This window comes from Gossypium hirsutum, chromosome D06 (assembly GCF_007990345.1).
Source record: "Gossypium hirsutum isolate 1008001.06 chromosome D06, Gossypium_hirsutum_v2.1, whole genome shotgun sequence".
NCBI lineage: Eukaryota > Viridiplantae > Streptophyta > Magnoliopsida > Malvales > Malvaceae > Gossypium > Gossypium hirsutum.
Window position 1 is genome coordinate 56,980,286 of NC_053442.1, and position 13,453 is coordinate 56,993,738.

The 13,453-nt window shown below is 33.6% G+C and overlaps 1 protein-coding gene across 1 annotated transcript; it reads left to right on the forward strand.

The window, feature by feature from the left end:
- The first annotated feature begins 4,134 nt into the window (after positions 1 to 4,134).
- On the forward strand, positions 4,135 to 5,363 carry LOC107900227 (probable F-box protein At4g22030). Its single transcript, XM_016825914.2, has one exon. It carries the CDS (start codon positions 4,291 to 4,293, stop codon positions 5,356 to 5,358), a length of 1,068 nt encoding a protein of 355 aa, XP_016681403.2. The 5' UTR covers positions 4,135 to 4,290; the 3' UTR covers positions 5,359 to 5,363.
- The last annotated feature ends 8,090 nt before the right edge of the window (positions 5,364 to 13,453 follow it).

Here is a 13,453-nt window from a genome sequence, read left to right on the forward strand (position 1 = left end):
CTGATTTACTGGGATGGCACGTAGCTGGTAACTCAATCGAAATAGACTAGTCAAAATTGTAACTTGGTGTAGGAGGAAGAGGTACAGCTGGTGGCGAGATAGTGGTGCTGCCGGGTTCTGCTATGAGCAAGACAGAAGAGGGCCGAACAACAGGAACACATGTAGAAAAACTGGAAGAGGACTGAACAGTGGCCAGAACAGGTGAATGAAACAAGAATCGACGTTCATCAAACACAACATGATGAAAAAAAATAACCTTACCATCTGGTGTGAGACAATGATAGCCCTTATGTTGAAAGCTATACCTCAGAAACGTACATGGCTGTAAACAAAAATCCAATTTGTGTTGCACAAAAAGACGTAAATTCGGAAAGCAACAACAACCAAACACCCTTAAGTGATCATATGTAGGCTCACAACAATAAAGATTCTGATATGGAGACTGACCTTTGAGGACCGGAGTAGGCAGACGATTGATAAGATGAACAGCACTGCAGAATGCATATCCCAGTAATTCATAGGTAGATTAGCTTGAGCCAAAAAGGTAAGACCAGTTTCCACAATGTGCCTGTGTTTACGCTGAGCAACCCTAATTTGTTCTGAAGTATGTGGACAAGAAAGATGATGAAGAATCCTATGACTAGCTAGAACTGATGTAAAGGCACGAAACTCACCTCCCTAATCACTCTGAAATTTTTTAATACTCTTTCCAAACTGTGTGACGACCATTTTCTGAAACTGAAGAAAACAATCAAGTGCTTGAGATTTACGTTTAATCAAATAAACCCAAGTAAACCGACTACACATGTCTACAAATGAAACATAATACAAATTACCCCCATAGGGAACAGGAGCCGGCCCCTACAAATCAGAAACAACCAATTCAAACAATTCCATATATTCAGTAGTAGAATGTGAAAAGGGCAATTTATGTGATTTTCCTTTCTGACAGGCAATACAAACATTATCAAGACATTTTTTATTTGAAGCAATTCGGCACTTATCAAGGACAAGTTTAACAACAGTAGTAGAAGGATGACCAAGTCTTTTATGCCATAGAGTAAAAATATCATCATCGGAGGAATGACGGCCACCCTTCCCATGAAAAGTCACCAGGGTAGTGCGTCAGAGTGGTCTCCATATGCTGCCCAGCTCTATCGAAGGTAGTCGATTAGCTAGAAAAGTTACCGGGCAGGCTTTGGCCAGTGTGAATAGAAGGAAATCGCGTCGAGGTTGGTTCGCTCGGACCGCCGTAGTCGCGGTTGAACCAATAGAAACAACGTTGTGCGAGATTACCGTATCGATCACATAGCTAGCACTGCATCTGAGGACAAAAACCACGCCCAAGCGAGCCAAAAGAGGAGCGACCACTACGCCCAGCACATAGATCAGACTCAGTCACCGCCACAGCCGGAGAGGCTTCAGCCAAGTTCACCTGCATCGGCATGTCTTGCACCGCTTGTGTCTGGGGACTCTCGAACTCCATCAGCACATTAACCAATTTTTGAAACAGGAGTGTCTCTGACGAAAATGATGCAAGAGTCAACATTGCATCGAGCTTCGACGAAAGACCAGCGAGAATCACTTGTACCTTTTCGACCTCCGAAACGATAGATCCAGAAGCCTCAAGCAGAGCACAGGTATTCTGAACCTTGGCTATGTTTTCAGTAACAGTCAACGTACCTTTCTTGAGAGAGTGCAATTCATGATTGATTTGTGAGATTTTAGCACCGGTGGAGGTAGCAAACAACCGATTTGCAATGCTCCAAATGTCACACGCCGTTTTAGCGGCTATAAAAGAAGATAATAAAGATGCACTAATAGTAGAGAGTACCAAGTGGCTAGAAGCTTATCTTGTTGAAGAAAGATAGATGCATCGAGATTTGGGGTCAGAACATCATCCGCAGACGCCACAAATATAGGCGGAGTAGGTAGTGTACCTTCTAAAAAACCTTGCAGCTCATATCCTTCTGTGACCAATCTGATATGTTGCTACCATTGCACAAATTCTTCTCATCTAATTTCACTGTGTTGTGACGGGGAAAAGCTTGGATCAATTGCGAGCTGGAAAAAGATGGAGTAGAATGATCAATGGACGTGGAATCTTGTGAATTAGCCATGGAGCGGTAGCAGACAAAAGCATCAGGAGGTTAGGCGACTGATACCATGTTAGATACTATACAAATTGCATGAACATATTGATAGAGAGAAAGATGAATCTACAGAGTAATTTTTGATCATTATTCCTTATCTATTTGAGTAAATACATTAATGATGTTTATATACTCATATGAGTGTAACTGCTCCTAACCAACTTCATATCAAACTAATTAACAGATTTGATAACAGACTAACAATCTTAACAATCTTTATACTAATATTTTCTCTTAACAGAGTTCAATTCCACAATCAAACTGAACAAATTTCTCCACCGAGAACAAGCAAAAATTTGCAATGCCATCACAATGGCCTTGAGTTCAGGCTCATTAGAGTCCATAATACCAAGAGATCTTGAGAATAACTCCAATATTTTCCCGAAATGATCCCTCAACGCTCCACCTAAGACAGCCAAACCTAGTTTTCGTCGAGCAGCGCTGTTGACATTGAATTTTGCTGCTCCAAAGGACGAAGCTGACCATTTGATACCCACTCTAGAACCATGCCAAGAGCTGGAAGGCAAACATAACCGAGGAGTAGTCCCACCATTGCGCTTCCAATAAATCCACCTCATCTTTCCTTACCTTCACCCGATAAAAAGATTTTAATTTAATAAGGAAAAAGATCTCATCCAAACTCAGCTGCATTATGTACGCAAATTATATGATTTGATATGAATTTAGAATGTGATTTCATTTCCAGATTTGATCTTTGGATATATTTTTATATTCAATTATTTGTATATACATAACTATGATTTATTATGTAAGATGTTTTGATGTGTTTTGTAAAATTAATTACTGCTTAATCTAAATCTTCTAATATGAATATGCACTTTGTCAACAAGGTTTAAACGTTATGTCAACATCTACTTTGTGATATAAATATTGATTGACAATTATTGTTTTGGTTATATTCTGTACAGCCATTAAGGTTTTCTTTTTATATACTTCTAACCCATTGCCATTGGAGTTCCCGCTAAAGTTAATTGTAGTTTTCCACCTACGTCATTGGGGTTAAAACTTTGATTTCGAGTTAGCATATTCTTATAGTCCTTTAAACATCAGTAATATGTTAATTAGAAAAATTATTATACTTTTCATCAAGATGTAATACAAAATTTATGAATTTTAGCGTTTGATATTTTATGTTTCAGTTTAATACATATATCACTTTATATGTTTGTAGGATTCGTGTTATGAGTATGTGGTGTTGTTATGTTGGAATTACACCGATTGGTAGGCACTTACTGTGTGTTTGAATATATGGAGGTGCATCGGAAGGTGACGAAACCTTGAGGACTTATGGGCACCAAAAACTTTTTGGATATAGATCACTTGCTTATACCCTCAGCAAAATATTTAGTAAGATTCGATAACACTAGTAGAGAAAGAATGATTTCGCTGAGAAGTGATTTACTGACCTTTTCCATACCTCGAAATAATTAGTCAACAAAAAAAAATTAACGAAATGGTTTTAAAATGCTTAAGTACTGTAATTTATTTATTTTTGGTAAGCACGTTTCACATACTTTAATACATGACTTCTAGTAGTTTCAACGAAGTTTATTTTTAACACGAAAATGTGGTTAGGATTTTTGTAGAATTTCTAATTCCCAGATATTGCTCTTGGGGGAGAATTAATTTATAGTGTACACATGAATAATTTGACTAAATTATCATTAAACAAAAATAAAAGTTTTGATTTTATATGGTCTTGTTTTCTTCAATCTACGTAGCAGTTTTGGCATTGGGGTTGGAGTTAAGACAAAAGACAGCCATGGTCAGCTCCCATGCTGTTGTCTGTTTCAACATCTGTTACTCGTTATTACCGTTGAAAGTCAGCGAAGGAAGCCCGTAAATCTTGTTCAAATGTTCAAGTTTCAATGATTAGACCATATCTACATATATATAGAATTCATTCCTATTAAAACTCAATTCACTTTGGTGCTCTTAGATTAAACTTAAACAAGCCATGGCAGGCATTCAAGTTTCAAGCAACCTGTTGTTGTCAAAAAGTTTGCCTTCCTTGCGCTGTCGTCGTGAAATAGTTGGTGCGAGAGTTAACGCACCAAGGGTCCACCTTGGTGTAGTCTCTCACCCGAAGCTCCCTAGCAGATATTTAGTTGACGAAATGGAAACGAGAACCGGTTATCCTATTGCTAGACATGACACCAAATCATCTGATGATCCTCGGGTGATTGCCAAGCTTTATGCGATCATGGAGGCTGTTGCAGATAGAGTGGAGATGCATAAGAACATTGGAGAGCAGCGTGATAATTGGAATCGCCTCCTTTTGACTTCCATCAACGCCATGACCCTCAGTGGTGCCACCATGGCCGGGCTAGCCGCTTTAGCTGCGGAAGGGTCACCTTTGATGGCACTTAAGCTATCTTCCATTGTGCTTTATGTAGCAGCCACGGGTTTGTTGTTGGTTATGAACAAGATTCAACCATCCCAACTTGCAGAAGAACAAAGAAATGCTGCGAGATTGTTCAAGCAGCTTCGTGTTCAAATTGAAACAACATTAGCTCTTGGCAAACTAGATATAAATGATGTTAATGAAGCAATGGAGAAAGTTTTAGCTCTTGCTAAGGCATATCCACTTCCTTTACTGGGTTCTATGCTTGAAAAATTCCCTTCAAAAGTTGAACCAGCAAGGTGGTGGCCAAAACAAAGGTCAAAGCAAGGATTTGTTGGGAAAATAGAGGGAAACAATGGTTGGACCAGAACGCTAGAGGAAGAAATGAGGCAAGTTGTTAGAGTTTTGAAGCAGAAAGATTTGGCTGAGTATATAGATTTGGGGAGCAAAGCATTGAAACTTAATAAAATGTTGGCAATATCAGGTCCCTTGTTAACCATTTTAGGGGCTTTGGGATCTTCCTTCGTGGGCACTACTGATTGCTCATGGCCTGTGATGATGGGAGTCGTAGCAGGTGCAGTAGCTACCGCGGTGAACTCGTTGGAACATGGCGGCCAGGTCGGAATGGTGTTCGAGATGTATCGAGGTAATGCCGGATTCTTTAAGCTGATTGAAGAGAACATAATGTCAAATATCAATGAGAAAGATGTTGAGAGAAGAGAAAATGGAGAAATCCTTGAAATGAAGGTGGCTTTGCAGCTAGGGAGGAGCCTATCAGAACTTAAGCAACTTGCAGCAATTGCAGAATGCAGTGAAGAATTTGCAAGCAAACTATTTTGATTGATATATAAGCTTATAAATGATTCTTTATTTTTTTTGTACATCTTAGAAATGATTTCTTTTGTATGTATATATGTATATGTAACCATTCAAACATAATTTTAACAGTTACTTGATCAAATGAACACCTTTGTTGAGTATTCACTAAAAACTGGTTATTAGAACCTAGAACATGAAGTCATAGTTTGAATTCATATGAAGTAAGATGATTAAATTGATTTAAAAAGAAGGTGGAGTTTTATATTCATCCTGAGCTACCATGATGTAAGACATAAATTTTTTTATTTTGCAATAATCATTTATTTGTTACTTCAATTTTACTAAAAAATCATTTTAATTTTTTATTTAAATGTTCAATTCTTTTAGATTTTAAACTTTACAATTTACGTTATGTATTTTACATCAATAAATTTAATAAATATCCATTTCAAAAATAATTTAATAAATAATATAAATTTAAAAGTTAAAAGAGACAAAAAAAAAATAATAAAAAACTAAAATAACATCAACAACTAAATAATTCATTATATATATATATATATATAAACATCATGATGTTATATGGATAAAACGAAAAGGGAGGCTGATTTTGTGATTGGCCCCATATGGATGGATTTATGTAGATGAATTATTCTTTTATATATAATTTTATAAAGTATAGCATACACTAAGATGGAAAGGTTTGAAAATGTGATTTTTGTGTAAAGGGAAAATGTGATTATTAAAATTAGTATTTTTTAGCTACTTATAAGTTAGCATTAATTTGACTGTCAGCCAAGAGACTAGACAGATGATGTCACACAAATTATATTCACGTGCCATATACATGATATTGAAATAGTTGAAAAAAATATATTTATTAAAAATTAGATAAGAGTGGAGTTGAAAGTTTAAAATTTTTGTGTGTTTTTTTAACTCGTAATTTTTGATTAATTTATAAGAAGTTAAAAAAAATTTATAGTATATTGTTATTGTTGGTGTATGGAGATAAAAAATTTATGTGCGTGTATCAATATCACTTTCTTTAAGATTTTTATTCGTCTCACTTATAATTTGGTATGTAAGAGTTATTAGTAAATGAACCTTGAGGATATAATGAAACTGAAAGGTTGTCTACGTTTTGCACTAGTAGAAATAGTTCACTGAGCATTGAGCGGAGCATAGCAAGAATATCAATTTCTATAAATTTTTTTTACAGTTTTTCTTTATAGAACAATCTAAGAATATTAAAAGATGGAGGAGAATAAAAAGAAACTTTTGTTTCTCAACTTTTGATGTGTTTTTGGTGTACCAAATAAATGAATTTTAACTTCTATTTATAGGAGTTCTCATGTCTCTTAATAGAGACATAATTATCCAAATGAATAGTCACATCTTTTAGGAATAAAAATAATTATTCAATAGATATATATTTGAATAATTATGACTCCTTATTATTAATAAGTGATATAACTTTTGCTGACAATAGACATAAATTATCACTATAAATCATGACATCGCTTAATTAATAACCAAGTGACAACTTTTGGATCACTTGTAACTTTTCAATTATAATTATTAGAACATTATAAATATTTTAAAAATGTTCCAACAATTCACCCCTCCCCGCATTTTCAAAATATTTTAGATTTTGATAATCTTGAAAATCGATTGCATAAATGAAAGGGGTCTTAGGATTGAATTTTCATTTAGTGAAAATATGCTATAGTTAATCAAAGCTGCATGGTATTTCATTTGATTAACCGAACACATCTCGCACAACGATTTCAATACCAATCAATGCACGGTATCTAGAGACACTATTATGACCATGTGTTTGTAACCTCTTTTCATGTTGTTAAAGCCAAGCCCTTGAGCTCTTAGAAGCGACCACATTTCTACTCATAGGTAGATCTCATCGAGATTGTTCTCGTAATTATAAGAATCTAACATATTTATGTTATGGGTCTATTGAGAATGTAATACTTATCCCCCCATCATTACGGGTACCTAGCACTTTTCACCCTGTGATGGTATATTATATAATGTTTTATAGTGTTAGCAGTCACATACTGATGATGTACTTTATCTCATAAAACTTATGACTTAACGTTATACCAAGAGTTGAATCAAGTTTCCATCATGGGTGACTGAAATAGTATGGACTTGTACCTTATTCCTAAATTTCCAAATTTCCAACATAGCTATATTAATTTTCTATATCACATGGTGAAACTTTATATTTATTTGTGTCTTGAAAGTTCACAAGACCAACATCTCCACCATGTTATTCATTCTTTTGCAAAAGAATGCTATCAAGAATACCATTTGTATGATTATCAATTAACAATGATCACTTTATTGGTATTATCATGTATTTTTCACCAAGATGTTGCAAAGAGACCTCAAATCCCTTGGTGAAACTAGACAACATATTTCCTATTTTCTATAACCTCTTTTCATTGTCAATAGATGACCTTTAAAACTTATCACATATGCATATCCAAATAACATGATTTCTTAACAAAGCAAGGATATTTCATATATTTTAGTATATAGTCAGTCATATTAGAGGATCATCTACTGTCCAACTATTTGACTACAACATCACACATTTATACACCTTTTATCATGAATATTTTTAATCATTTTGTGACTATAATCAAAACCATATCCATTACTAAAATAGGTCAAATATCATTAATATTGGTATTTTCATATTAACGAGATCTTTGATTCACGACTTTTAAAGTGAATTTCAAAATTTTACTATATCTCAAAATTATAAGACTATGAGATTGTAGATCATATCCAAGCTATATATATATATATAAGTATCATGTGCACCATTAGAAACATGCATAATATGATCTCGCTTTCAAATATAGGATTATTATATCCACATTTCCACTAAAATATTTTGTGCTAGAACAGTGATTTTATGAGATCAACTAATGCTTTCCATTATTCTATGACTAGAAAAATTAATCATGCATATAGCGTATGACATATTTAATTTCTAGTTAAAACCACTTCTAGTTCAACCGTTATAAAATAGAGTAAAAAATGTGCAATCATATACAAAACACATTTAACTTATGATTATTATTAAAAAAAAACAACAACAGAGATTATTCATATTATTTATTCATCTACAAACTTTTATTTTTAGCAATGAATACACTTAAAAAATGTCTCATCAATAACATCCGAATTCTAGTTAATATAAGTTTTCTTACCCGGTGATGCACAAGTTTGGTTGTATGTATCAATTAAAATATTTTAAAAATATTTTATAATTTTGTATAAATTTGTTTGTCTTATTGATATTATAAATAAATTCAAATTATTTATTTCAAGTAAAATTCTAAAAAAAAATATTAGTACTAAAAATTAAAAAAACAAAGAAAATAATATCTTTTTTTAAGTAAAAAAATACATATATTTTCGAATAAAAGTTTTATGTAAAAAATACATATCGAAGCAATTGTACTGGCACACACAGTGCATCATCTGACAAACCGAAACAATTATACTGGCACACACAATACATCATCGGACAGGCCAAAGCAATTATACTGGGACACACGGTGCATCATCGGATAAACCGAAGTATAACCTATCCATTTACTAGGTAACCAATTTTTAATTCCATTATAAGTTCAATTTACATTCTACCAATCTCAATTTCATCATCAATTTAATATTTCAATACCATATATAACAATTCTCAACTCAATTTCATACCAATTTCATGTACCAGGTAAGTTATACAACTTTCTATTCTATTTGATTTAGTCCTTTATCTCGATGTACCATATCAATCATCTCAACTTAACTCATACAAGCATTATATACTTACGTCGTGACTAAATCATGCAATTTAACAAGAACAAGCAATAATTAAACTCAATTGAATCATAGAAATACAAACAGAAATTTCAAGCTATTCGTTGACGACTTTAGCTTTTCCTTTTCTTTTCGAGGAATCCGAGTCGATGTTAGCTACGTATTAACATAAACATAAAATATTATCAATATCCAACCAAATTAATAATTAATTTTCATTTTATACAAAATTTTCATTTTGTTTAATTTAGTCCTTAAAAACAAGACTAACATAACTTTCAAATTAAAACTCCAAATTTAATTTTGATTTCACTATAATCCATTAGGGACCTCCTATTTCTTATTTCTATAGCAAATTTTACATTTTATTCAATTTAGTCCCTAATGTACGAAACTATCAATTAAACTTTACAATTTAATCATTTTTTCACACCTAAGCTTAAAATCTATCAATTTAACACCTAAAACTTTCAATTCTCAACTATAACAAATTTCAAAACTTTAACAGTTTTACAAATTGATACATGGGCAACCTAGATTAAGCTCCCAAGATCTTAAAAATATAAAAATTATAAGAAAAAAGACTAAATTGAACTAACCAATTTGTTGGAATAAAAGCTTGAGAATCGGCCATACAGTTTCCCTTTAAATTTCTCTCAATTTCTGTGGGAAAGATGATGTTCTCTCTCCCCCACTGATTTCTAATATATATACATATAATTTTAGTTTTTTAACTTTTTAATATATAACTAATTAAAATTTTATAATATATTTTTATAACATCCATCTACCGTCCACTAGCATTTCTAGTGTGGTAAATTTTCCATTTTAGTCCATGGTTTAATCACTATATAAATCCCAACTCATTTCTTAATAAAGAATTTATAGCGATTGAACTTTACAATTTAGTTTCTAAACCTTAATTAATCACTATTTCGGAAAAATTACCTATCCAAAATTCAATAAATGTAACACCCCAAACCCAACCTAGAAGTTTAAACCAAATCTGGATGAGTTACACCAACGTATTAAAAACTGATTTCAGTAATTATCCAGAAAACATTCAAAACTTTACTTGATTCATGGCGGAAAAATCTTTTCGGAGTTTAACGTTGAAAAACAAAATTCGCTTTGTCGACTTGAGTGTTTTGCAGTTTCACATTAAAAATTATCAACTACTGACAAATTTAGCAAAAGTCAAGACGAGCTCAGAAATAGACTACAAACCTAAAAGATCAAAAGCATTTTTATATTATTGCAAAACAATATGAAATCTCACACACCATCCGGTCCTAAGTCAGAGACTTACCTGAACACACAAATATAAAACCAAAAGGTGAGTTATAAAGCCTACTGTATAACCAACATCAACTGCAATTAACAAAACATAGTATATAAATCAGAGTAACATAGAGAACTTAATAGCGAGTATAAGACTAGAATAGAATAGACCAGAGTATCACGGAGATTTCCATCATGCTAATATAACAAAACAACACAAACCTACCGGAACAGGACAGAGCAGAACATAACATAGTGGAACAGAGCAGAGCTAAACTAAACAGAACAGAATAGAGCAAAGCTATACAAAGGATGTATGTTTATGCAGATGCAGCATTTTTTTCAAAATAGATAAGAATACAGATTTATCAGAAAATATTCTATCCAACTGCGCTACACACCAAGATAGAGTTCCCCTATAACTTGTCCAACCAAATCACACCAACAGATATCTATGGACAGTGCCACCAGAATTTTGCAGTTAAAACTTCTAGATCAGATATACGTGGTCAAGCCACTATATTGCAGTCAAGCTGTCAGAATAGGTCTGTGGATAAACCATCAGATAATGCAGATCATTAAATTGCAAGAAACTTCCTCCTTTCACATCATCTCAAACCTCATGCAATGTGTCATGACATGCATATACAGAAGCATAGTGATAAGCATGTAAGTCATGCTATCGTACAATAACAGAGTCAGTAAGCATAGGAGCCCATGCGTTATAAAACAGATTGATCAAAACTTAACAAATAATATCAGATTTGCCATGAAGTCACATGCATGGTTGTAAATCAAAATCAGTGCCAATCAATTCAACATATTCGATGTCACATGTTCTTAGGCATACCGTTAAACTTAACAGAATACATATCGTACCTGGATAATTCGCATACATAAAAGATCAGCACATTCCGCTCTGACATATCTTACTTATTTAGGTTCGAACATAGCGGATATACGTACAGATTACAAGGTGGTCATCACCAGATCATCAGATATAATGTTATATAACCTAATTCAGATCGTAGGGACCCTACAATAGGCCTACATTTGTTTTGAACGACGCTTGTGGCCTAAAGAAAAAAATTCCAAATATTGGTCCACACGCTTGTGTGGTTTCACATGGTCTGGATAGCTAGCCCGTGTGCCTCCGCACGGTCTAGCACATGCCCGTGTGTCTTACACGGTCTAACACACGCCGGTGTGTTACACAGGCCTAATATGCAATCAGTGAGTTACACGGCCTGGACACACGCCGGTGTCATTGGCCCGTATGAACCCCGCATAACACATAACCACACACGACATGGACACACACCCGTGTGCCTCCAATTTTCAAGAACAGTGAGTTAAACGTCCTGCCACATGGCTTGGCACACAACTGTATAGCTCATACGGTTTACCACATAGCCTGGCACGCGGCCGTGTGGTGTCGACAGTCAGTTTTCCAATGACTAAACTTGAAATAAAGTTGGGTTATCGGTACCCACCTGACACGGATTTGATGTAGAAGCAACAAGGATGGATTCCTGTCCCTAAAATAACATTACAACAATAAATCAAACGACTTATTCGAAACAATCATTAAGATTAGCATCCAAACCCGACGAAATCTCAAAACGAAAACTAACGCTTACCCTCATACAAAATCAACAGTACAAACTTAGAACGTTGAAATAACATTACTCTTGAGAACTTCGCCTAACAAAGACTTACACAAATTAGAATCCATTCCAAATGAAAAGGATGTAACTTCGACCATCATCAAACTCAAGCAAATAAAACTTGACAAAGGACACTTACAGTTCGATTGAAGATTAATCGCACAAAGGAACTTGGCGTAACGAATACAAAAGGATTCAACGACAGAATAACGAAGTAGAAGAAAAGAAAAATTATAATTGAACAGAAGAGGAGAAAAAAATAAAAGAAAGAAAAATAGAAGGAGAAGAGGACGTTCTGTGAATATGAGAATCAATCAAATCATCAATTGAGACCAGAACACCTAACCACTAAACCAGATCAATTTACTTGTTAAAATTTCCAAGATTTTAACTCATAAATCGAGAGATGGCCACTCTTGATTTCACAAGTCAATTTCTTCTAACCCAGTTTTTAGGATGTTACAATTCATGCATAATATAACTCCGTAAATATTTTTATCGGTATTTAGAAATGGAGTCTCAAAACCATATTTTTCGACATCACTGACTTTCGGGTCATTACATTTGCTTTGTTTTTTGTGAGTTAAATTGTCATTTCGATAGAAATTTTGATTGAGGTCATAACTTTCAATCAAAAATTTTTTTCTTTACATGATTTTAGGTTTTTGTTCTAGCTATTAGGATTATAGAATGATTGACAATTTGGTGAATTAACTTGCAACATTCTTTTAATAGTTGACTTAATTATTTGGTTAATGTGTTCATATTTTATAGTAATGACAACATATAAAACTTTCTTTTAGGTAATCTTACATTCTATTAACCAAACATATGAATCTTACATTCCAATCAAATGAAACAAACAAGTTAATCTCACATTCCACCCGTAATTACATTCTCCTAAATCTTATTAGGAAACAAAATCTAAGATTCGACGAACCAAACATCCCTTCAAAGTAGTCCGCATGTAACAAAGCGCCTCTTGCAAGCTTATGGGCAGCCTTGTTAGCGTCTCTAATATTAATCTAAACTTTGAAAGCCTAAATAGTCCTAATTACAAGAAATTGAGTTTTAAGTATTTAGTTGAAATTGATTTTAGGTCTGATCTCTGGACAAACCATATTCCTTACTTTTTATCTCAAAAAAGAAAACAAGAAGCAGCCTAAAAGGTGTTGATTATGGTTGTTTAAATTGGATTGGACCAATCGATATACTAGTTCAAATAAAATGATTGAATTGGTTGAATTGTGAACCGTTTTGAACCGCGATTGAATTGGCATTGAACTGAAAACCAATTGAACCGATTTCTTTTTATTTTT

What these genes read in the sequence shown, in the direction of transcription:
- LOC107900227 (XM_016825914.2), top strand. Translation starts at nt 4,291, where the DNA reads ATGGAAACGAGAACCGGTTATCCTATTGCTAGACATGACACCAAATCA.